A 22,801-nucleotide genomic window follows, 5' to 3' on the forward strand; every position below is an offset into this window, starting at 1 on the left:
TCTTACCACAGAGACACAGACTGCATGAAGATAAAAACTCGTTAGAAGTCCCCAACCATCTACCAACAATTAAACTTGCAGACAGAAAAATTCTTATCCCAATTCTGTCCATGAAAATTATGCAAATGATATATGATGCAATTTCCATTTCGCTGTCTACAAACTACGTACTATGTAGGCTACAATGGACGTATTTTCATGATATCCTACAAAAACTCATGTATAACAGTTGTCACGGAGTTTGTAAATGCTATAAAGCTAACTTGTTTTTGGAATAACACATTGGTTTACATAACGTTTCACTGTATTGGAAATGTGTTCACCTGTTTGTTTTCTTCTTTGGCATTTTCGCAAATCCATCCAGTTAGTTCCATTTTATTGATACTTTGTGGAGAGCTTTTGTAACCAGACTACCTACAACTAAGGCCGCACATTGCACATGCAGATAACACTGTTTGATTAAAAACGCGTCTTATATAACTGGTCAATCATTCATCACTTGGGAAATATTTAAAAACACTGTCCAATGTGACCACTACATTCGCCGAATAGCATTGCAACAGCAATTTTCCATTGATTTAATATGCGCTTGAAGTATGCTTGAACACCAACAACCCCCCGGTAATGTGGCATCCCCGCATAGTTTTTTGAAAACGGTTTTGCCAATTATTCGTTAACGAAAAAAGACAGACAATTTTGTTTACATTTTTCGGAATCAGCATGTTTTTGCCTTTTTTTTTAGAAAATTGGTTGACAATGACTTCAGTTCCCTTTACCGTTTCGTTGAGAAAACAAACAAACTAACAACAAACATTGACAGTTCGGTTCTGGTACTGTGATGCTCAGCTAGGCTATCAGGGTTTAATGAACGCGTTTATCAATGGAGTCAGACTAACAAACAATTGATCAAGCAATAATTAACAACAATCAACCCCAACAAGTACACGTTTAGTTAACACACTCTCATTGTTACACAATTAAGTGTGTTGTTTGTGATTGTGTCACAAAAAGAGCAGCTTTTTCCAACACTGTTGAAGTTGAAGCGACACGCTGAAAACTTGGTTAATGAAATACTTCCTTGTACAGTGAGCCGTCTCAGTTACAATGACATCACAAAATAATCTTTTGAGCAAAGTCGAAGATGTTGCAGACAATGCAAGTACATTCTTGCACTTTCAACAGCTATATTTGTTAGGAAATAAACTACTAGTTAAGTCTTCATACCAAACAAAAACTCAACGTATAAGAGTACAATTGGCATCATATATTTCAGTGTTCATATCCTTTTCCAGGTTCTCCAACACACCAAGTATGTACTTCCTCATTTAGGTCGATTTTACTTAATATCAACATTCATTGATTGAAAATGGCGTACGAATGTGGATGTAGTGGGAAGAACAACGAGGTTACATAGCTAAGTATTTAGAATTATATATAATATATTGCAATATATATATATACAATATATACAATATATACAATATATATACAATACAATATATTACAATATCTGCAGAGCAACATGTTAGGAGTGGTCTAAGTTCGTACTCTCATCGGAAGTAGTGTGACTTCGGACAAAGTTAGAGTCTATTTCTGACGTCATGCACAATATACTTAACAGGCAATTATAGCCTAATAAGTAATAACTTGGTAGTTGGTACTTTGAGTAAATATAGGTTACCAATATATGTGTAGGCCTATGCTTCATTCATAGTCATTGTGTTTAACTGCGGCAACGGTCGGTTGATCTTCTCCACTCGGTTGGGAGACAAAAGTACTGCTCCTAGGTTATAAGAAATTGCCTTTGGCTTGTTGTGTACGCGGACAAAAGATGCTCTAAGAGAAGATGCTACGAAATAAAGTGCGTAATATGCACCCTTTAAGACGTTTAAGTTATTTTTGGGTTGCATAACGGCATCGCTGAACTCTCACAAAAAGTGTCACAGTTTCACTCACGCATAGATGTTCTCTGACATAAGAACATATAACTTTTATAATGCTGTGACAAATTTTCACGCTTTTTTGCTCTAAATATAAAAATTTGAAATACGTATGAGAAGGTTTTTTCGTGATATCGTGTCATTTTGAAAGTTTGGATTAATCGGAATAAGACAAATTTTATGAACTTGATTTTCTGAAAGTTTATCTGTGATGCAAAAGTTGCTTAATTGTTTCTTTAACAAAGGTTAAATTAACCGGTGATGGTCCTGGACAATGGAAAATTGATTGGGACGTGATGTTGTAAATTAAAATCTGAATAGCCCAAGGCTATCTATTCAACCTAGTCTCATACAAAGCGTTAATTATGGCAGTTCACAAATAAAAATGTAAATATATTTCCCATCTATGTTGATTGAGAGCAAAGTTAGCTGCTAAAAAAATATAAGTTTCTGCTTGAAATAACGTGGACCAAGATATTCATATTGTTTTATTTAGACGTAAACCTTAAGATTTTAGTGTGTATTTTTGTTTATATATTATTTTAGTAAAGTTATAATCATTAATCAATAAAAAAGACAAATTTGTGCATAATTAAAATAAATGGACATATTGTTTAAATAGCCTATAAACAATTTCTACATTATAATTGTCATTGTTTTCTACTAAGAATGTTTAAATTTTGGTTGACGACATTTCTTCGCATGCCGAATTATCATAACTCTTCATTTCCCGCGACAGATCCAGTTCGCTTCTATAAAGTAAAAATGTAAGGTTAAGTTTTCAAAGAAGTAATCAAATGATGCTATTGATAACTGCACTATCTGGTCATGCTTAACAAAATTTAAATCGACATGATCAGAGAAAATTGTCAAAACACAAAATGAATCGTGTATGCTTACACTTGTTTATGCTTTTTCCGGTTCTTGTAAAACTCCTCTGCTTCCTGCGGTGTTTCCATCATGGGCACACCGTTTGTTTCAGGTAAAAACAAGGACAAAATACCAGCAGCGAGTCCTACACCGAAATATTATAAAGTATTTTTCATGCTTTAGAACCGCTTTTTTACAAATTCGATCTATAGTTGTTATTGCGGATGTTTCTCTGAGTTCTTCTTATAATCACTAGTAATGACTGTTATATCATTACCGAAATGAAATGGTGAGGCCTACGCTTTGATTTAAATGTTTTTAAACCCATGTTCTTCTTCCGAAAAAGACTTGAACTTTAAAATTTATCACTCACCAAGTATTGCAAATATGGTATTGGGAAGCCAACTGACATAATCTTGGAGTGAAATTACGTAAGGTGCCACTATTCCTCCTATTCTTGCCGCAAAAGAGCCTGCCCCTACTGCATTGCTTCTATTAAATAAATAAACAAATAAGTTATAAACTGATAATAATTTGCTGAGTAACTTATAGAAAAGTGTAAGGTTTATTTCATTGTATCACCTCAACACAGTTGGAAAGAGTTCTGTCGTGAAATTGTAGATGGTCGCAAAAGATCCCGAAATTCCGAATTTTCCAATAAAGGAGAAAACGACACCGAGCGTAATTAAAGCTGCAGAGAAACCAAATCACAAAAGTTAGCCGATAACATTAATTTAAAAGGTTTAATTCAAGAGTGTTGTTATTTGTCTTACATTCATTGTCGTCAGCATATACGTTGACGATTACACTTGCTAGAAGTCCTAAACCAGCCACCAACATATTTGCACACAAAAGAATTCTTCTCCCTATTCTGTCCATGAAAATTATGCAGATGATGTAGGATGCAATTTCCATTACACCATCTGCAAACAAAAACGTTTTATCATGGTATTCAAAATGAAAATGTTAACAGTACTATCTTGTAGGCCACTATTTAATAATTGCATTGCGGCTGCATCATTCTATTGTAAATATTAATACTAACCTATGCACTGTATATAGTAATAATAATATAAACGTTATACTGGTTGACGCGAGTAAATCTCACTTAGCGTATTGTTGACGAACAGATCTCCAGCCAGGGCCCCAGCATTCAATGACACACCATAATAAACCAAGCTATTTACAAGCCTAGAAAACAAATTCATTTAACTTGGTTAGCTTATAAATAAGAGCAAGATTCAAAAATCTGACTCACGATATTTCAATACGATTTTCACTAACCAATTAAACATGACGTTTAAGGTCACCAATGTAGAGGCTTTCGTTTTGAACAAATCCAGTGACGTATATTTGACTGAAGTTGCATTGGAAGTGTCGGTTGAAATCTGTGAAGCAATACAATTGATTACAACGTTGAAACATATGCGTCATAGAAACGACACATTTGACTAGTCTTCATTTTATCGGAAATTTGGAATTGCTTTTACCTGTTTGTCTGCTTCTTTGGCACGTTCCCAAATCTCGTCAGTTAGTTCCACTTTGTTAATGCGGGCCAGGAGCTTTGAAACCTTTATACCTTGTTTATCTTTTTTCTTGATAAAAAGCCATCTTGGCGACTCTGGGATAATCAACGCGAGAAACAGGAAGGGAACACCCAGAAGAGCTGTAACAAACTGAAAAATAAAAAACGGAGTTATTTCCAAAAGCATTTTTACAAAGTGGTAAAACTTGCCCATTTTTAGCCTACAGTTATTTCATGCCAATCTCTCCAGTTGTAAGCAATTCCACTCATAATCATGTATCCAAATACAAAGAACATTTGATACAATATGCCAAAAAATGTTCTCCACTTCTTTCCCACTATCTCCATGACTATATTAAAACAAAGACATTTGTAAAACACTTACAGCGCCAACTGACAGTGAAATTTCCAATACATTCTGTCGCAAAAGTTTTTTAAAGTAAATTGATTGAATTTTAACCACATAACCTGAATAACAATCTCACTGTAGACAAATGTCCCTATACATCCATAATCAAACATTGCTAAGGCCGTTCTCAGAACAATATAAAGTGCGACGGATCGGCTGAAAGCGAGCCCAAACATACAGCCCAGAACTCCAACACAAGTGAGCAAACTGCACGTTTTGCGTCCGTAACTGTAAAATCAATAGGACGAGGTTGCATCAATATATGTTATGTTCTTTTGTGCTAGCTGCGACGGAAAATATATCTCCACATGGTGCATACAGTATGTATTACATAGGCCTATATTCAAAATACGTTTATTTTTGTAATCAAAAAATAAAGAAAATATAAAATAAAAGCTGACCGAAGCTAGAAAGTTTTCAATAGTTGAGAAATATATATTAGAAGTGAACTTACGCATCTGCAAAATTTCCGAAAATAATTGATCCTATTAGGAAACCAACGTAGTACATTGACGTTGCAACCGTGTTTAAATATTTGTCGCCGCAAATTAAGTCAAACTGAAACACAAAGCAAACATCCTGCATTTTTGCAGCCTTAATCAAATTAACATTAACGCGTATAAAGGTTACCTCTGTTACTACAGTTTCCGTGAAGATTGATCTATCATAGTGGTATCCATTGTCACAGTTAATCGTTGAAGCTGATTGATTCACGCAACTTAGTGTCCCATCACATGTGTTAAGGTCGTAATTGTATCTTGCAACAGAAGTCAAAGTTATAAGCAATTTGGATCATATGGTTGTAAATAAATAATGCTTCGGAACAGCATTAATCAGGAAGAATTACTTAAAAACTTTAATTTGATTAAAGTTAGACCTTCATCTGTACATATAACTTAGTGGTATCTCCAAAATATCCTGCGTAAAGTGTAGAAGTGCAGTATTTTGGAAATTTGATGTCGAAAAGCTGCATATACCAAGTTGTATCTTCACCTGTAACATCCGTTGTATTCATCACTAGCAGAGTCGTAAGGTGTGGTAAAATTCAAGATATCCACTTCTGTTAGATTTGGATACACCGCACTATTGTCCAAGGGTGGTACATTACACCTAAGAATATAGTTTTAACCTGAAAGCAGAAACACGTTTTGCTGGTATGTCAAATGAAAAATCGGTAATAAATATTTTGAGCCTATGGTACAAGATATTGACTCGTAGAAGCCGTTTTCACCAAATTTTGATTTAATTTCTTAACACCAGTTATGAATGCAAATCTAATCTCGAATGATTCAACTTACCTTACGTCGGGAGTGTATGCTATAAATACGGTCGCTAAACCATTAAAGCCGCCGAGGAAGTTGTAGTAACTCCATAGAAGACAAATGATGATTTGCGCTGGTCCTATCTGTCCCAAGGCTTCTAGAATAACTTCGAACTGCACCATTTCGGTAGCTAACGTATCACCACAGCAGAAAACAATGGTAAAGTTGTACCTCCTAATAAATGTTCAAGAAAAACTTAATTATAATCATTTTTCTGTGCATCTTTTTATTGCGAGTGTTTTAGTTTTAGAAAATTGATACCCACTGAATTTCCTTTTCACTTGATTTTAATCTTTCCTTAGTAAATTGTAATTATTCTTTAAAAATGCTCTACCCTTGATAATTGGAAACGAGCAATGATGCAATAAAGTGTGTTGACTATTTTCTGTTGACCCATTTCATAACGACCCGTTCAAACTTAATTGCTAAGCAAACAGTTTTGCCTTTTTCAAACGTTTGCATGATCTTTCCAACAAAAGAAACACAGCACCAAACTTATAGCTCTGAATCAACTTGTAAGTATTCAACACGGAAACCAATAAATATACCATTAAAGTTAAAGTCTGAGTATGAGATTGGAGAAAGCTTACAGAAGTTTAAGGAAGATTGTGGAGCAAATTGGGACATCTGCGCCCGCGGGCGCAACAACATGGGTTTGATAAATTAGGTCAGCGTGGTCCAACTGCAGGCCCGCGGGCCAAAGTTGGCCCGCGAACTGATAGTAAGCTTTGATTCAATCTGGCAACATAACTTCAATTATTGTTTCTTTGTTATTGTGTAATATAATATTGTGTAATAATATTGTTATTGACAAAAACTTTGTGAATGATCCTTTGTAATGCGTAACAATACCACTTTGTCCAAAAAGTTCTCTTAGGTTTTAGTTACACGCCTTGTTGTCCTAGCCCAGCGTGGTCCAACTACAGGCCCGCGGGCCGCAAGTTTGTCTCAAAGGAGAGGTTTCCCCTTTTAAAAGATGCTGCTATGAAGCTGTATTCTATGTTTGGAAGTAGGTACGTTTTCAGCAATGAACAATATTAAAACAAAAAATCGAAATCAACTTGGAAACGAGGCTCTTCAGGCTTGCCTTCGCATGGCCACAACTACGATTCCCATGGATACCAACGCTATTGTCGAGGAAGAACCTCGACCGCAGATGTCACATAGATCAGCATTTAATAGCTAACTTTTGAACTGTTCTAATTTCAGTTTTAATAAAAAAAGAGAACTTTTTTCAGTTCTAATATCAATGTCACATTTTTCTTCAGTTCTAATTTAAAAACATTGGCCCGCAAGATAAAAACATTTTCTGATTTTGGCCCGCGATGAAAGGAAGTTGGACCACGCTGAATTAGGTCATACTTTTTGTAATTGATCTTCAGGATAAGACTAGTAGATTGCGTATAATGTTGCTCGCAATAATGCAATAAGAGGGGCATCAATGGGCCATAACCTTTTACAAACATAAATTTGGGGGCTATTGACGTTTTCACTGCTATTTATTTTTCGTTCGTCGCATTATGTTGTGTGCGATTACTTATCGGCTGCATGGTCTACGAAAATACATTTAGCCGATGGGTTAACAGGAACAAACGGCATCAAAATCGTAGTATACGGCGTTTCCATACTGTATAGGCTACCATAAATTGTCAGCTACTATTGTATTTATCAATATTGGAATGCATTTAATTTAAAACAATTTTTGAGCGTTTCGCGCATTTTGGTCGGGCTAATCAAGCGCGGAAATTAATCAATTTCCATTATATTTCGCTTTTTCGGTGTTCGTTTTCTTATTTATCTTGATAAGTGAGGGAGAAAATACTACCTCTGTCCCCGGGCACTAAAAACTCTAAACACGCTTCTGATTCCTTATGAGAACAGTTCCTTGTGGATGCACTCTCGTCGGAGCTTGTCTCTTGTCAAAACTTGCCCCTATAATAGTTACAGTAAGAGCTTTTTAGCTTTTCGGAAGAAAGCTTGTAGACATGCAGTTTCATATAAAAAATTACTAGGCTACTCCTATACGCTACTCGCAATTGTAGTGTTTTCAATATCAAGATACAGTATTATGAAGTTTAAGCTTTATCGCAGATGTGCAATACCTAACAATTAGATCGCCATGACGTCGTGGATCAACGATCGCCAACGCTTCGGAAATTCCTGTGGCAAATGGCAACATGTTTTCTTATCAACAAACTGTGTAGGAAAACTGTTATCAGCATTAGAGTTTGACGTGATGAAGCTGTTGTAAGTCACGATGGTCGATGGTTTGTTCCGCTATAGTTTGATGATCACATGCATGTAGTTGTTATAAACAATTAACTTAGGCCTACCTGAGAATGTATGTGGAAAGTAGCTGAAATATTTTGTTAAGAAATAGAGTTCCTCAGTATCCAGTGTTGTCCTGACTGTCTGAATCGCATTCTCAAATAACGTTCCTAACGTGAAGTTGTGGCAAATGCAAACCTAAACATATTCTTCGTTAAGTGAAGCGTGACAGTGCATGAAGTGCCCTGACGTTATCTAGGGATCAGGGTGTGGCGTATGTGATTATGGGGGTTAGAGTGGCAGGACGCCAACCGCCACACTGGTATAAAGCAACGGAAGACATAACATTATATATCTGTTGTTGAGCTGTTCTAACTTGATGCAAATAGCATGTGCCGTAGCACAGGCATAACTTGACGCAAAAAGACGTGTCAAAAGTGCGTCTATGTGCCCCCTTGTCTTAAAGACGACTGACAATTGACAAAATACAAACAGTGAATAAAGAAAAAAAAACTAAACAAAAAAAGTTTTTCGGCAAATAGCGTTGTGTATTGGCGCTACCTGGCGGACAGGGTAGCGAACGTCATAAGAGTGCTTCACGCTACGAATTAATCCGTTTGATTTGAATCAAGTCACACTTTAGATACATTTGACCCCAGCCAAAAAAAGACTGGCTTCGTTACAACGCTGCTATTTTGTTTGTGGTGTTAAATTGAACTTCATACAGCGTGCTTAACTTGAAACCACCTAGTGCTGGCAATTTCTGTACGTGGCGAAGAGATGCATTGTGGGTGTAAAAGGGATTTCCCGGTTTGTGATCTTCCAGATGTTGCTAATGGTATTTATGTTTGTTATTTGTCTGGATCTCGGTTGTCATTGTTTTAAGATAATGTAAGCTACCTTTCTACGAAAACTTGCTAAAAATAAGATAAATTGTATAAAGGATGATGAATTTATGACTTGCCCTCTGTTACGTGCTAAATTGTTGTTCTGTAACAGAATTTCCTAAACTATTTTATAGGCTATCTTATATGCTTTTGTAATGCGGTTTGACTTCGCTCGCCCTGCGTCTCCACACATTTGACGTTGCCGTACGACATTATAGCGTGCCTACCTCAGCTACATTTTGGCATTGCTGTCATTAACTAGGAAGGCCGGCATTCTTCGAGTGTAATAAGGGCTAAATGTTGTAGTTTTATCAGTAATTAAATTAGTACCTGAGTAATATCGATTTCAAAACTAAGTACCGAATTGGATTCGGTTATTAAGGACTCGATATTCTAAAATACATATCCATAGTTGTAAGTTATAAAAGTTCTTACAACCACTGATTTAAGCAGTTAAAAGTTACCAGTGTTATGAACAAGTTATGTCCTGGGTGCAGTAGTAGTCTATATGGTCAACATTGAAGAGCATTTGTTGAAATGAAATGTGAAAAGTCACATGTTTGAGCTAACCTGACTTAAGTAAAAGAAATTTCAAAATTACTCAAATCTTTTGTTTTCAAGAAATAAGTCGGCTCGGCATATTTTTTTATCATCTCATGTAGACTACCTACATTAACATGGTGTTTACTTATTTTAGCAAAATCAGAACTTTTAATTGCTTCTGATGCTATGAAAGCACACCACTTACTTAATTTTACTCCAGTGGATGTTGTAGACGGATTTCTATGGTGTACTTAAAACTTTCATCATTGTACATTTACAGCAATTCCATAGTTATGCAAGAAATGACTTGATTGAACTTGATCAGTTTAATAACCAACTCGACTTGAGTTGCTTTGATTGAATGGTTCAAGTTTGACTCATTACAGCACTAGCTGGTTGTTGATACCATATCAAAAATCCATGAGGCATTCAATACATTAAAAGATCTAAGATGTCAAACTTAGAACTTATACGCCAAATTATAACTTCAATGTCAATGATCCCAATCCTATCAAAACACACTCAGAAGCTGTACATATGTGCACATTACACTGTGTTTCAAAGTTGGTATTTATATTTTTCACTGTAGGAAACATTTATGCTTATACTCTAAAATATATTTAAAAATGCTCTCATTATTGTCCAGGTGTGTTGTGTGTGATTGTGTCACAAAAAGAGCAGTTTTTTCCAACACTACCTTAAGTTGTTACAAGAAATTAAAGTGGCATTCTGAAAACTTGGTTAATTAAATACTTAATTGAACAGTCAGCAGTCTCAGTTACAATGACATCACAAAATAATCTTATGAGCAAAGCAGAAGATGTTGCAGACAATGTAAGTACATTCCTGCAGTTTCAACAACCTTTTTAGGGAATAAAATACTAGTTAAATCTTGATACCAAACAAAAACACAATGTATTGGAGTTATTTACTGTCATTTATTTCAGTGTTCATATATTTTTGCAGGTGCTTCGACACACCAAGTATGTACTTCCTCATTTAGGTCGATTCTGCCTAATATCAACATTCATTGAAGATGGCGTAAGAATGTGGATGCAGTGGGGAGAACAACGAGATTACATAGCTAGGTATTTAGTATTATATATAATTCATATATTGCATAAAATGATGTTGTTGGTATACTTTTTTTGTTTGGCAGTTTTATGTTACTTTGGAACAGGTCGCTGCTAAGTATATATGATACATGTGTAAGTCAGGCTATTTGTATTCATTTTCTGTGTATATTTCCTTTTCAGATAGCTGATTTGCCCACACAGAAATGTTTTAAATATTTAATGTTTTCCATAGTATATATAGATATATGCAATAAAAACGATATGTGTAATTAGTTATCAAAAATGCTTTTCTGTTTGTGCTTTGATGTTTGCTGGGTACCAGAAAAAGATTTAACTATACAATTACCAAATACATTAGCAAAAAATATATGAACAGCGGTCAAAAACTTTCTACGCAATTTTCTTAACAGATCTTAGCATGAGCTGTCTTTCATAGTTGGTTTATTCATTAGTGATATCTTAAAGATTTTCCATTTTTATTACATCAAAGATGCTTAAGTGCCAAAAAATGTTCAATTTCAGTCGAAAAATTTTTTGAACTCTAATGACATTGAAAACAAAAAAAACAGTGTGATTAGTACTGGTATCTTTAGAATACCTTAAAAAATTCAGTTTATAGTATAACAAAGTTCTTAATATTTAGCATGATTTGTAAATCACTGTTGCAAAGACAAAATGAAAAGAAAAAGAAAGCATAACAATAATTGTAATGGAAAAAGTACTAAAATGATTTATGAAGCAATGCTGTTTTTTCTAGTACATGGAGCTGTGGACAATTTTTAGCATCTATATTTGTGCTATTAAACATGGTTGGACAAATTGGAGCATGTACAGGAATTTTGTTACGCAAACAGGTATTGAACATTTAACCATTGTAACAATTTCGAAAATGTAGTTTAAATAATTCAATATCGTCAAGCAAGTTACTGTACTGTGAATCCTTTTATAATTTGAGTCGTACTACTGACAGCTAATTATAATTTGCATGGCCGTGGTTGTGTTGTTTCCAGAACTTTTTAAATTTCACATTTCTAGTCGAGCCCAGGTGTTTCGAAAAAAGGGTCAATTTCTTTGTGTAGTAAAGTGACCGACAATGCAATTACTCTAAAACTGCTCCATGGAGATTTTTGAAATTTTCAATGTGAACTAGGCTTGCCTGATACTACCTCATATTAGAATTTCTCAAATGACATATCTTTGCGTCTCGTTACATAGGCCCAAAGTTAAAAATGGATTATTGGGCTTAAAAACACATATATCCTACTTTTTCATGCTTTTTTGTATCCAAGCTTCCCATGCAACCTGGAACTTTAAAACATGCCAACTGGTAGGGGATTTCCCTGGCTAAAAACAACACCAACCATGCTACCCTCTGAATGGTTTAAACCGGTTTTTAAAGCCCTATGTAAGAATCTAACAAAACCAGAGAAATCTTATTTTCTTAGGCATACGCCTCCTTAATATAACACTTATTAAAATTACACTCTAGTCAGAATAATTATCATATAACCATTTTGCTTTTATAAATTAACATAAAATAGAAAGAGACGAGATATACAAAATCTCCAATAGATAAATTATGTATCATATACCATCCTTCTTCCCAGGTTCCAATAATGTGTGGTGTGCTCTTCTTTATTATTGGATTGCAAACAGTTGCATACAGCATTTTATGGGACATTAAATTTCTTGCAAGGTAATTAATTTACTTGCGACCAAACAAGTCTTTAAGTTTTATACAATTACACACATAACACATAGTTAACCACTGTTTTGAATTTGTATAGAAACATGGCCCTTGTGGGTGCAGTTTTGTTGCTTCTGGCAGAAAGTAAATCTGAGGCAAAGTCATTGTTTGCTGGTGTTCCGACACTGGATCGCAACACACCAAAATCCTACATGCAACTCAGTGGCCGTGTTTTGTTAGTTCTTATGTTCATGACTCTACTGCACTTCACCCTTAACCCTATTGATGTAAGTATTTCTTTCAGTGACTATGTATGATACGTAACAAATTGACAGTATTCATAAAATCAAAACAATGAGCCATTTGTTAGTGTACTCAATATTATGGTATTTTCATTGTTTGTGTGCAAATATGTCATTGTTTTCTACAAATAGGTATATTTTTGCTCTGGCATGAAAAAGTCTTTTTTCTTACTGCAAGAAAAGTTTCACAGATTCTCCAGAATTTCCACCATTTTCTTCAGGTTACGCATTATGTGTCCTGATGGAACAACTTTCTCATCCAACCCCAGTCGGTAGCAATTATAGTTATTGCGGTAGAATTCTCTTAATGAATCTACAGACAATAAAATAAGCCCTGAGTTAATTAATCTAGACTCAGCTTTAAAACTCCACTTACAATTCTCATCAGCAATTTTTAGTTATAGGAAACTCTTGCATCAACAGATATGACTCACTGGTCACAGAAGCGATATTTATCATGAGCATAACCATAAACCAGTGAATACCCTTAACTGTTTTTAATCAACCATGCAGTTTTTATAGGTCTAAAATTTCATAAAATCTCTAATTTTATTTTCTCCTTGATGGTCTGGTCACAGTTTCCAGAGTCATTTCCTGCAAGTACATCTCTTAATGCAATCTCTTTATACTGTGCGCACAACATAGTCTGGCACAGATTAAGTCTAAAACAATGGCATTGTCCAGACATCAGTCTCATGGGCAACCCCATTGTGCAGTGAAGACCAGTCTATCTAAGTCTGTATCTAGTCTACCAGTTTGTCTATTTAAGTATCTATTCAGCTCAATGTTGGATTCCCAATTCAAAATTTATTTGCCATGGCACCGAGACCCTACTAGAATTCGACCCTGATAAGTTCAGATGAACATTTCAACATGTTAGGTCACAACTTTAAAGACTTACTCATCACAGTATTATGAACATTAATTTTTAACAACCATCTTGACCGAAGAATTGAGAAACAGTGGACTATTCAACTTTTTAATTGTACTGTTGACAGCCTTACCAAAGATGTATACAACGATTTTTAATTTTTAACACTGTTCAAAAGTACTCAAGTATGAAGTAGAAAGCAGCGCATTTTAAACTAATCATCGAATTTTTGATCTAAAATATGAGGTCGTGAAAGCACAAATTATCATGAGCTTGCTTAAAGCGATGCAACTGCAAGGAAATGCATAATTTTATAAAGATAAATAGTTTCAGACTTAATTTTGTCGTTTGTCAGAGAGTTGTAAGGTGAAATACATGAACGTCAAGTTGTATACGGTATATAAATGCTTTGTGCAGACGTGATTGCAAACGAAAATTACTGAAAATTATCTTTGAACTAAAACACTGAATACTTTCTACTTCAAGCATTAACCTACCCAAGCTTATACATTACTTTGGACTAAAAACTGCTTAAGTAAAACCAGAAATAAATGAACAAAGCTACTTAGTAAGTAGCCAAAGTGGAAGGAAATTATTTAAGTAGACTGCTCAAGTAAAACTACTTCGTTACTGACCATCACTGCTTATTAATTATAAAGTCATTCGGGTCCAAGGTGGATTTACAAAGCAGATTATATTGGTAAATATTTTTGTGACATTAAAAATATTTAAGCGACAACGAAAAAGAAACAGTTACACATCTACTGCATGCTACATTGTAGTAAAGTATTGAATCCTTCACCACAGTATTCCTTCGCTACTAGGGATGTGCCGCGAGGAAGATTATTCGGATTATCCGAATATTATGAAGGTTGCCACAAACGAATCCCGAATCTATTCGTGTTGGAACCAAACAATAAAATTTCCTCCAAATGTTGTCAAGTCTTGCTTCTAAAATGACGTAATCGATAAACAAATTGCTTTCTTTCGAAAAATAGTGTTTAAAAAACGATCGAAAAAGCAAAATCGTTAGCAAAACGACCTTCATTGTAAGTACTGCTGACTCTAGTTTAGCTTTATCGGGAAACTAGATCATCATTTTTTACGAAATTCAGTAAATTTATAAGTGATATTGTATTCGTGTTCGCCCGAATCTTTCATAAAGGCGATATTCGGCCAATCTATTCAGAATCTATCTATTCCCATCCGTATTCGCTACCAGTATGGTATGTCGTTGTTCAATTATAGTTGAACGAAATATTAAGACACTCAATTACGCATCAGTCATATATATATACTTGTTTTCTCTAAGAAGAGTTAGACTTATAGTGAATGTTTCAGCACTATGGATGTAATTTTTAGTAGGTGGAAACTAATTTTTATCCAAGTAATTCTTAGAAACAACTAACTGTTTTTTAGGCTATTCTTTTTATCAAATGGTTTTTGAAATGCTAATGTTCAAGACAAAAAGTCTGATTTAAAAGCATAACATTTTTCTTTTAAAATAAGCTTTTTGTTGCTCTTGCCTTTGCATACAATCTATAATTTGCACTTTATAGCATGTAGTGTGCATAGTGTAGAATGCCAGTCTTCATTCAATCAAGAACCCTTGCAGTTTTATTGAAGAAAGCTCTAGTGACTTTTTTCGTACCCATTCCGTTTAAATCAACATACAAGTTGAGTATTAAGTGATATTTGTGTTAAGTGTCTAATTACATGATCAAGCAAGTCTGACCTTCATGGAAGCCAGTAGAATTAGATTGGTGATCAACAAGTAGTAGGTTCATTGTAGCTGTTGAGGTGTGTCTATAATCTAGTACAAATTGTCTGCATAGCACATGAAAATGTAGTTGCTGTCATGTTGTGCACTCATCGAGTAGAAGTTCTGTGTATGATGTTGTATAATACAAAAAGGTGAGTGCGGCTTATTTGTTGTAGTGAAATAATTGTATAAACTGCAAGGGTTTCTTGAAGTGTTAAAACTTCTAAGTACAGTAATCTCCCGGTTAAATACTCAAATCCGAGTGACCAGCGCAATTTTAAAAAAGATTGTTTAAACTGTTGTATTTCGTAGTGAAATTAAATCTCTTGAAAAAGCAAGTTTTGTTTTATTGCTGTATTTGGTCGTGTAAACAGAATCGGGCTACAGATAACAAAGATTCTGTAGTAGAGTGCATACTTAACTACACATTTGTTGCTTAAATCATGTCAAGCAAAGGTGGTTTTGCAACCTTTGTTATTATCATTTTAATATGTGATGATCCTCACAACTAATAAAGCGCTGATAATCTTAAATCCACATTTGTGACAATCACTGATCTAAAATGCAGCGTTAAACTGGTTCGTCTTAATGGGAGGTTACTGTATATGCAACTATATGTTGCAACTAATTGTTGGAATAATAGGCCTACTCGCCGTAGACCTTACAGATGGAACAATTTGTTTATCTGTTTACATAACAGAAATATTTATATTTTTAAGTTATCAGCATAGTTTGTAGACAATTTATTTATGGTAGTGTCATATGTGCTGTAATTTTATGCAGGCATTTGTTTGCAAAATTGCTGACATTGGTGTTGGTTTCTCTTGTGCATGTGCAGTAGAATTTGCCTACCGGTATATTGGCACCTTCAGGGTTATTAGCAATGGTGCTGATATACACAAACTGCTGTTAAAGGTCTGATTACACAATCAACATACAAAAAAACTATCAAAATTTTTGATTTAATTAAATGTTAAACTGCAAGACTGCTAATAAGTATCCAAGCAAGTCGTTAAGTGCTGCTGGCCTTGCAAGTAAATTCATGCCATATGTTTTAGAAATATATAAAAGGTTTCTTAGCTTGCTTGACTTGTCCATTTTAAAGATTCATTTTGCTTGTGTACTGCACTAAGATAACTGTAGTGATGACAACGCTTGCAACCAGTTTTACAGTAAATTTTGATAAATAAAATGTGCAACTTTAATTGTTTAGCCACAAAAGTGATTATGAATTGAAAGGTATCCATCTTTTGTATATACACAAATGTTCGTAAACGATGAGAATATGGGAAACAAAAACAATACCAATATAAGCACATTGCCGTTATAGGCAAGCTCTACTGTAATTCAAACAATTGCTTTGATAGTGCTGTGATTTTGTTGATAAAATAATTGCTATGTTTGTTTGTAATTTCAGATTATTCAGAATATAATTGGTTCTGCTTTGATGGTTCTTGTCTCCATCGGACACAAAACAAAATTATGTGCGATGGTTCTTGTCCTTTGGCTATTTGTTCTGAACCTCTATCAAAATCAGTTCTGGAGATACGCAACAACACGCGCAATGCATGATTTCCTCAAATATGATTTCTTCCAAACTATGTCGGTTATTGGTGGCTTGCTCATGGTTGTTGCTTTGGGACCTGGTGGTGTTAGTGTGGATGAGAGGAAGAAACTATACTGAAAAGATATTTCAGAATGCCCATAATTCATGACTTTCTTTTATTAACATACATTTAGATAGTGGAATTTTAAATTGTTTGTATTTCACAAATTACTGTCCTCTGCATTTCCACATAATTAAAATTCCTAAATGTGCCCTAAATTTTGCTACAATTGTATAATTTTGATACAAGAAGTGCCATTTAACGATTTTTTATAGTGTTTAAAAATTGCTTAAAACAGTCCATATTCTTATGATTAGCTATGTGAAGCAATGCCATTGCCGAAGCCACATATGTGTACTGGACAGTAACCCAGCATTGTGTACTATTTGAGCTTATCATGTACGTCCTACCTGTCAAAGTATTATAACTATTAATATACTTGCACTGCATATGTAGTGTTCAAATACTGGTCTTGTGCTGTGTGACACTAGCACAACGGTTATTTTTTATGATTAGTGGCGTTTATACAGTCCTTAAGTTAATGATGTTTCGGCTGCAGACAGAGCAATCATAATGTTTTTCTTGTCTAGTTTATAATTTGCTGACCTGTTGGAAAGATTTTTTTTTAAAGTACATTGTTTGTAAAGAAAATTTATGTGTGTTTTTCAATCGGTTGTTGAATGTTACCGTTATTTTATTCTGTTTCATTTCGTTACTTTTTTGCCCAAAACTAAAATTTTATTATTAAAATCAAGTTTACTAGCTTCAAAATACATATATAGGAATTCTGTGGTAACTATTAATGTTTCATGTGAAAGCATGTGTAATATTTTAGCGCTTCCCCATATTTGTTGTTGTAGAACAGTTACAATATGTTATAATGCTTATATTGTACCAGGCATTGTAAAATGGCAAGTGTCAGAGTTTTGTTTTACTTTGCTGTAAGTATTTGTTGTAATAGTGGTAAAATTATCTGATATACTAAGGTGCTTTGGGTGTATATAAGCATATGGTGTGGTTTCAAGCAAATAGTGCTGCTGCAATATTAGCCAAGTTGACCTTCTATTAGCTATAAGCAAAATAAACCATTGACTAAACAGTGTGGACGAGTTTTAAAGTGAGTTTTTCAAGAGTCTAACCATGCAGTCTGGATGAGTTTCACTCTTCATGTAACGTTCATCAGCTGGGGCAAGAAAATGTTAGCTTCAGGAATAACTAGCATTTTGCACTGCCATTTGATTGCTTTGAGCTTTTGTTCAGTTGGAAAGAGATTGGAGACTTTCCACAAAACTGGAATTAACTTATTTTTTGTTTGCGTTCTTTCCGAATTTGTTTTGTTTTTTATATTTTTCTGCATCACTTCTTTTATTACTGGTTGTCAGATCTTTGCAAAACTTTAACCAAAAATATTTTTTGATTACAGATTATCATGAACCTTATTGGATTGGCTTGTATAGTTTGCATAGCAATTGGATTCAGAGCTCGTCTATGTGCAATGTTCCTAGTAATTGGATTGCTGATACTTAACTTCAGCGTCAACAATTTCTGGGCCTATTCCAGCATCATGAATGACTTTTTAAAATATGACTTCTTCCAGGTACCAAAAACAAAGCTGCGGATTTCTCCACCACTCAATTGCACATAGTATCTTGGTTTTTTTGCACCTAAGTGTCTTTTGTGTGTGTAGTTTATACCATTTTCATTTTCTGCAGGTAATGTCTGTAATTGGTGGTCTACTCCTAATGATTGAAAAAGGACCAGGAGACCTCAGTTATGATGAGTACAAGAAGACAATGTAATTTGTAATAGGTGTTGCTGGTTGTATGTCCATGACAGAAGTTTGGCCCAAAGACTGCATTAAAGTGACTTTTGACTTGTTTTTAAAATTCCTCTTCCCAGTTTGGGGTATTTGCAAAAACTGCCAATTGAATTTAAAGAATCTATTATCTTATAGCGAAGTATATTAAAGCTAGAAGCAAACAACATTTTTTTACCAATTTAGTAGAAGCAAGAACTATTTTTTGAGCAAAAGGAAATCTAATCGTGCTGTACATTGTCGTGTTTCTGAAATACTCGTATTTGCTTTGCCAATTACGTTAACCACCTTACCTATATGTTACACATGAACTAAGCTCTTCAAGTTGGTTTATGCATTGACATTTAAGTAAACTTGCTTAGATCTAATCATTGCAATAATAATCGATATACTTTGACGAGAATTTGAGCTTATTTGTGATTCTTTTTTGCAATACACTTGCTGCTTTATTCACTTTGCAGCACTTTACTAGCTATAAAACACTGCATTTCATCAAACAAAGTTTGAAATAAATCAATTTACATGTTAATTGTCATAATTGAATGGCCTTTTTAGAAGCTACATACTTTGACTTATTTGCTATTAGTATTACCAACTTTTACCCTTCATCAGACTATATAATTGTCAATGTTGCGGGCAACTCGATTATTTTGGTTTAAGATCGATTTTTTAACATTTGCTTCAGATGAAAACAAATTAAATTTTCTGAATTATTAAATTTATTAAAAATTAACTATTAAATTTGTGCAGCACTGTTTGTGTACCAACTCATCTATTACTCAGTTGGTTTGCTTGATGTTTGTGAAGCTAGCATACATTTTGTTTTAAAGTATCGTAGAAATTGCAAAACCTTGTGATGTATCACTTTTTTTTCCAAGCAATTTAACTCTGCACGACTTAAGCTTTAGAAAAGCTATTTGACCGTAAGTACAGTAGGTCACGCAAATTTAGATCGGAAGGAAGATTTAAGTTAGATTCTTGCCTAAACATAACCTGAATAAGGTTATTTTAAGGAACCGTCAAAGACTTAAAACTAAGATCTCTATGAATTTGTTGGATGTCCTACGTAGGGCTTTAAAATATGCTTAGACAAATCAGAAGGCAGCATGGTTGGTGTTGTTTTTTAGCCTGGGAATTACTCTAGCAGTTGGCGTGCTTCAATGTCCCAGGTCGCGTGCAGAATTATGCTAAAAATTAGCATGAAAGTAGCTAAAATTGAGTTTTTAGGCCAAACATTCTAGTGTTTATTTTGGGCCTCTGTTAAAAAAGTTTGAATCATGTTTTTTTGATGGCATATTATGGAATGGTAGTTCATGAGCATACTAAATTGACATGCAAAATTTCAGAGAGCCCCATGGAAGATTTTTCGAGCAAACAGTCTTTTAGTAAATTTACTGTATAATAAAACAAAGAAAGATTTTATGGAATTTTTTGGTATTTGACGCCTCCTTAAGCGGTATGCACACACGTTTGCGTCAGCGATCGCAAAACCCACGACAACCTGGCGTCACGTATCACACATGTTCTGCAGCAGCAAAATGCATACATCAAAACGCAATTGTGTGGCCAGTACCTCACGTGCACATTGTTGCAAGACGCAGTGTAGCCTATTTAGGATCATGCCTGCTGCTTTAGGCGTTTATATTGCAGAGAATTACTTTTCTTCGTAAATTGACAAAGATTTTTATACTTCGATATTTTATTGAAAAATTAAATGAAACGGCGAACAAAAAAGAAATCCTGAGGTATTTGAAACTACCAAGAAAATTAAGCATAAAATACAGGAAATGACTTCACACGAACATCAAAAATGCACATTCCATGAATATGCAAAGCAATCAGAACACTGCATTTGGAATGAATACAAAAATAATTACCAATTCCTTTGTAAAAATGTACAGAAAAAATTGAAAAAATGTTGCTTAACTGCATATATGACCATACCATGATTACACGAAATACGAAATGGCAAATGAACTGATTTGTTTTTACAGGAACTATGCAAAAGTATCCGTGTCTATAGTATTTGTTTTGCGTCTATATAAAAAATTTAAAAACAAAATCGGGCTGATTTCCTTCATACAATTAACGACCAATTTTTCTGGCTCTGTACGAAGTCACACGTCTGCTAAACTGATCAAACAATCCAGTGTTGGTTGTTGGACTTCATCTGATCGCTTTTTTAGAAACTTTAACAATCCAGAACTGTTCTTTCCAGAACAATTAAAATAACTTTTTCCTCTGCGATAGTAGTTTTTAACATATCTGAAACCATCGAGCACATACACTTGAGAATTCTTTCTTTGGCCTTCAACCACAGTAGAATTTGCTGTCGTTCTGTTACACTTTATAAGCTTGAACTATATATTTGAAAAGTTTGGGACCTATGAGTGCAAAATAAGAATTATAGGTAACATATTTTCAATTTTTTATCGCATAAAAGAATTCATATAACTCACTTGAGTGAAATCTTCACAATCCAATGCCCCAGACTAGAAAGTGCGGCAGTTTTCGACGAGAAATCGTGCGTGCAAATACACAACCTTGGCGGTTGGCCTGATGACATACACCAAAGCTTCAATTCTTTATTTGCTTGTTATAAATTGGCATTCAAATATCCTGTTTTTCTTTGTTTGTTTATTATAAAACGGCGTGAAGATAAATAATTAATCAGCGAGCAAGTTGAGGAATCTCGTGCGCATAGCTGCGACACAATGTTTGTCGTTTGTAAACTAGAGCCTTAGTGCATGCGAAATTTTGCGTTTATGAACACACGATTCTTCGACAAAACCTGCCGTACTTTCCGGTCCGGCTGACGAACCACATATATCACCAATGGCTATACTTGGGGTCCCAGGCTTAAGCGGTTGGCATTAAGCCTACTTGGTAATTGGTTATAACCAAATAACATTTTAAAAGATGCGTTTATCTTTTCTTTTACTCTAAATTTCCCCACCACGCTAATATTGTTACAAATTTAATGACTACGTAATCTTCCAAGAAATCTCTTTTTATTGCGTATTCAAAGTCAAAGTCAGACTTCATTGAATAAATTTAGCTAATGTGGACTGTGGACCTCATGGCCAGGTTGCCAAGTTTATTTACGACAAAAAGCGAAAATAATTGCCGCAGAAAAGCGCACATACTGTATTGTTTGTGGAAGCAATCCATTTTTTAAACATAAAATTGTACTTTTTCAATTAAAAAAAAATTGACTTTAATCTCATAAAACTAAACATTACGTAAACTATTGCAATAAGTTATTAAAAATGCTGTTTAAAGCGATATTAAAAAGAATAAAGAAATTTACGAATTGACAACATTGAAAAAAAAGAAATTGCCGACACTGCTTCTTGGTGATGATGAATCAAGCATTCAAGGTCATCAAGCATGGCACCAGCTGCCGACACAGTTCCATGATGAGTGATTACAGGTTAAATTACAAAATACGGATTAAATTAAATTAAAAATTACAAAATACAGATTACAAAATACGCTAATATTCAGGCAAAATATGACACTACTGTATTCAGAATATTACCTTGTTCAGGCGAAATACGATATTATTCAGGGGAAATATAATCTTGTTCAAGCGAAATAAGATCTTGTTCAGGCAAAATATGATCTTGTTCAGGCTAAATATGACCTTGTTCAGTCGAAATATGATATTATTCAGGCGAAATATGATCTTATTAAGACAAAGTATGAAGTAGGATATTATTCAGGCGATGAAATTGTTGCAAGTGATGATGTGACAACCAAACCACGTGACTCTGTGTCACGTCATAGCATACGTGCAGAAAAACATCTGCATCAGAAATGATAATATGATGACCTTGATTGAACTGGTTGGAAATTGAAAAACAAATACGTCAGAGGTCAAACTTGGCCAGGCTGATGCAACGTTTGAAGAGAA

The 22,801-nt window shown here is 34.4% G+C and overlaps 2 protein-coding genes across 3 annotated transcripts; one reads left to right on the forward strand and one right to left on the reverse strand.

The window, feature by feature from the left end:
• Window positions 1-2,415: 2,415 nt before the first annotated feature.
• LOC143469045 (organic cation transporter protein-like) lies at window positions 2,416-6,437 on the reverse strand. The gene is made up of 15 exons (XM_076966587.1): window positions 6,332-6,437; window positions 6,043-6,240; window positions 5,738-5,854; window positions 5,375-5,501; window positions 5,199-5,302; window positions 4,821-4,972; window positions 4,561-4,685; window positions 4,301-4,486; window positions 4,095-4,198; window positions 3,919-4,001; window positions 3,584-3,733; window positions 3,393-3,501; window positions 3,184-3,302; window positions 2,841-2,955; window positions 2,416-2,692 (listed from the first exon to the last, which is right to left on the reverse strand). Exons 2-15 carry the CDS (start codon window positions 6,186-6,188, stop codon window positions 2,614-2,616), a joined length of 1,716 nt encoding a protein of 571 aa, XP_076822702.1. The 5' UTR covers window positions 6,189-6,240; window positions 6,332-6,437; the 3' UTR covers window positions 2,416-2,613.
• Window positions 6,438-10,387: 3,950 nt separating this feature from the next.
• Window positions 10,388-19,414, forward strand: LOC143468716 (surfeit locus protein 4-like). Of its 2 annotated transcripts, XM_076966068.1 has the most exons (7): window positions 10,389-10,598; window positions 10,731-10,852; window positions 11,598-11,694; window positions 12,448-12,536; window positions 12,628-12,814; window positions 18,493-18,666; window positions 18,782-19,414. In XM_076966068.1, the coding sequence occupies exons 1-7, from the start codon at window positions 10,548-10,550 to the stop codon at window positions 18,866-18,868; spliced, it is 807 nt and encodes a 268-aa protein (XP_076822183.1). In that variant the 5' UTR covers window positions 10,389-10,547; the 3' UTR covers window positions 18,869-19,414. The 2 variants fall into 2 exon arrangements, with proteins under 2 accessions (XP_076822182.1, XP_076822183.1); XM_076966067.1 differs by lacking the exons at window positions 18,493-18,666; window positions 18,782-19,414 and adding an exon at window positions 16,880-18,171 and having other exon boundaries at window positions 10,388-10,598.
• The last annotated feature ends 3,387 nt before the right edge of the window (window positions 19,415-22,801 follow it).

This window comes from Clavelina lepadiformis, chromosome 8 (genome assembly GCF_947623445.1).
Source record: "Clavelina lepadiformis chromosome 8, kaClaLepa1.1, whole genome shotgun sequence".
NCBI lineage: Eukaryota > Metazoa > Chordata > Ascidiacea > Aplousobranchia > Clavelinidae > Clavelina > Clavelina lepadiformis.

Excerpts from the sequence above, each read along its gene's own strand:
- LOC143469045 (XM_076966587.1), bottom strand. The coding sequence starts at position 6,188 with ATGGTGCAGTTCGAAGTTATTCTAGAAGCCTTGGGACAGATAGGACCA. Across the intron at positions 4,973-5,198 it reads TTCGGAAATTTTGCAGATGC|TTACGGACGCAAAACGTGCA; the intron begins GTAAGTTCACTT and ends TTGATTTTACAG. Across the intron at positions 4,002-4,094 it reads TTAAACGTCATGTTTAATTG|GCTTGTAAATAGCTTGGTTT; the intron begins GTTAGTGAAAAT and ends TTTGTTTTCTAG.
- LOC143468716 (XM_076966067.1), top strand. The coding sequence starts at position 10,548 with ATGACATCACAAAATAATCTTATGAGCAAAGCAGAAGATGTTGCAGAC. Across the intron at positions 12,537-12,627 it reads GACATTAAATTTCTTGCAAG|AAACATGGCCCTTGTGGGTG; the intron begins GTAATTAATTTA and ends GAATTTGTATAG. Across the intron at positions 12,815-16,879 it reads TCACCCTTAACCCTATTGAT|ATTATTCAGAATATAATTGG; the intron begins GTAAGTATTTCT and ends TTGTAATTTCAG.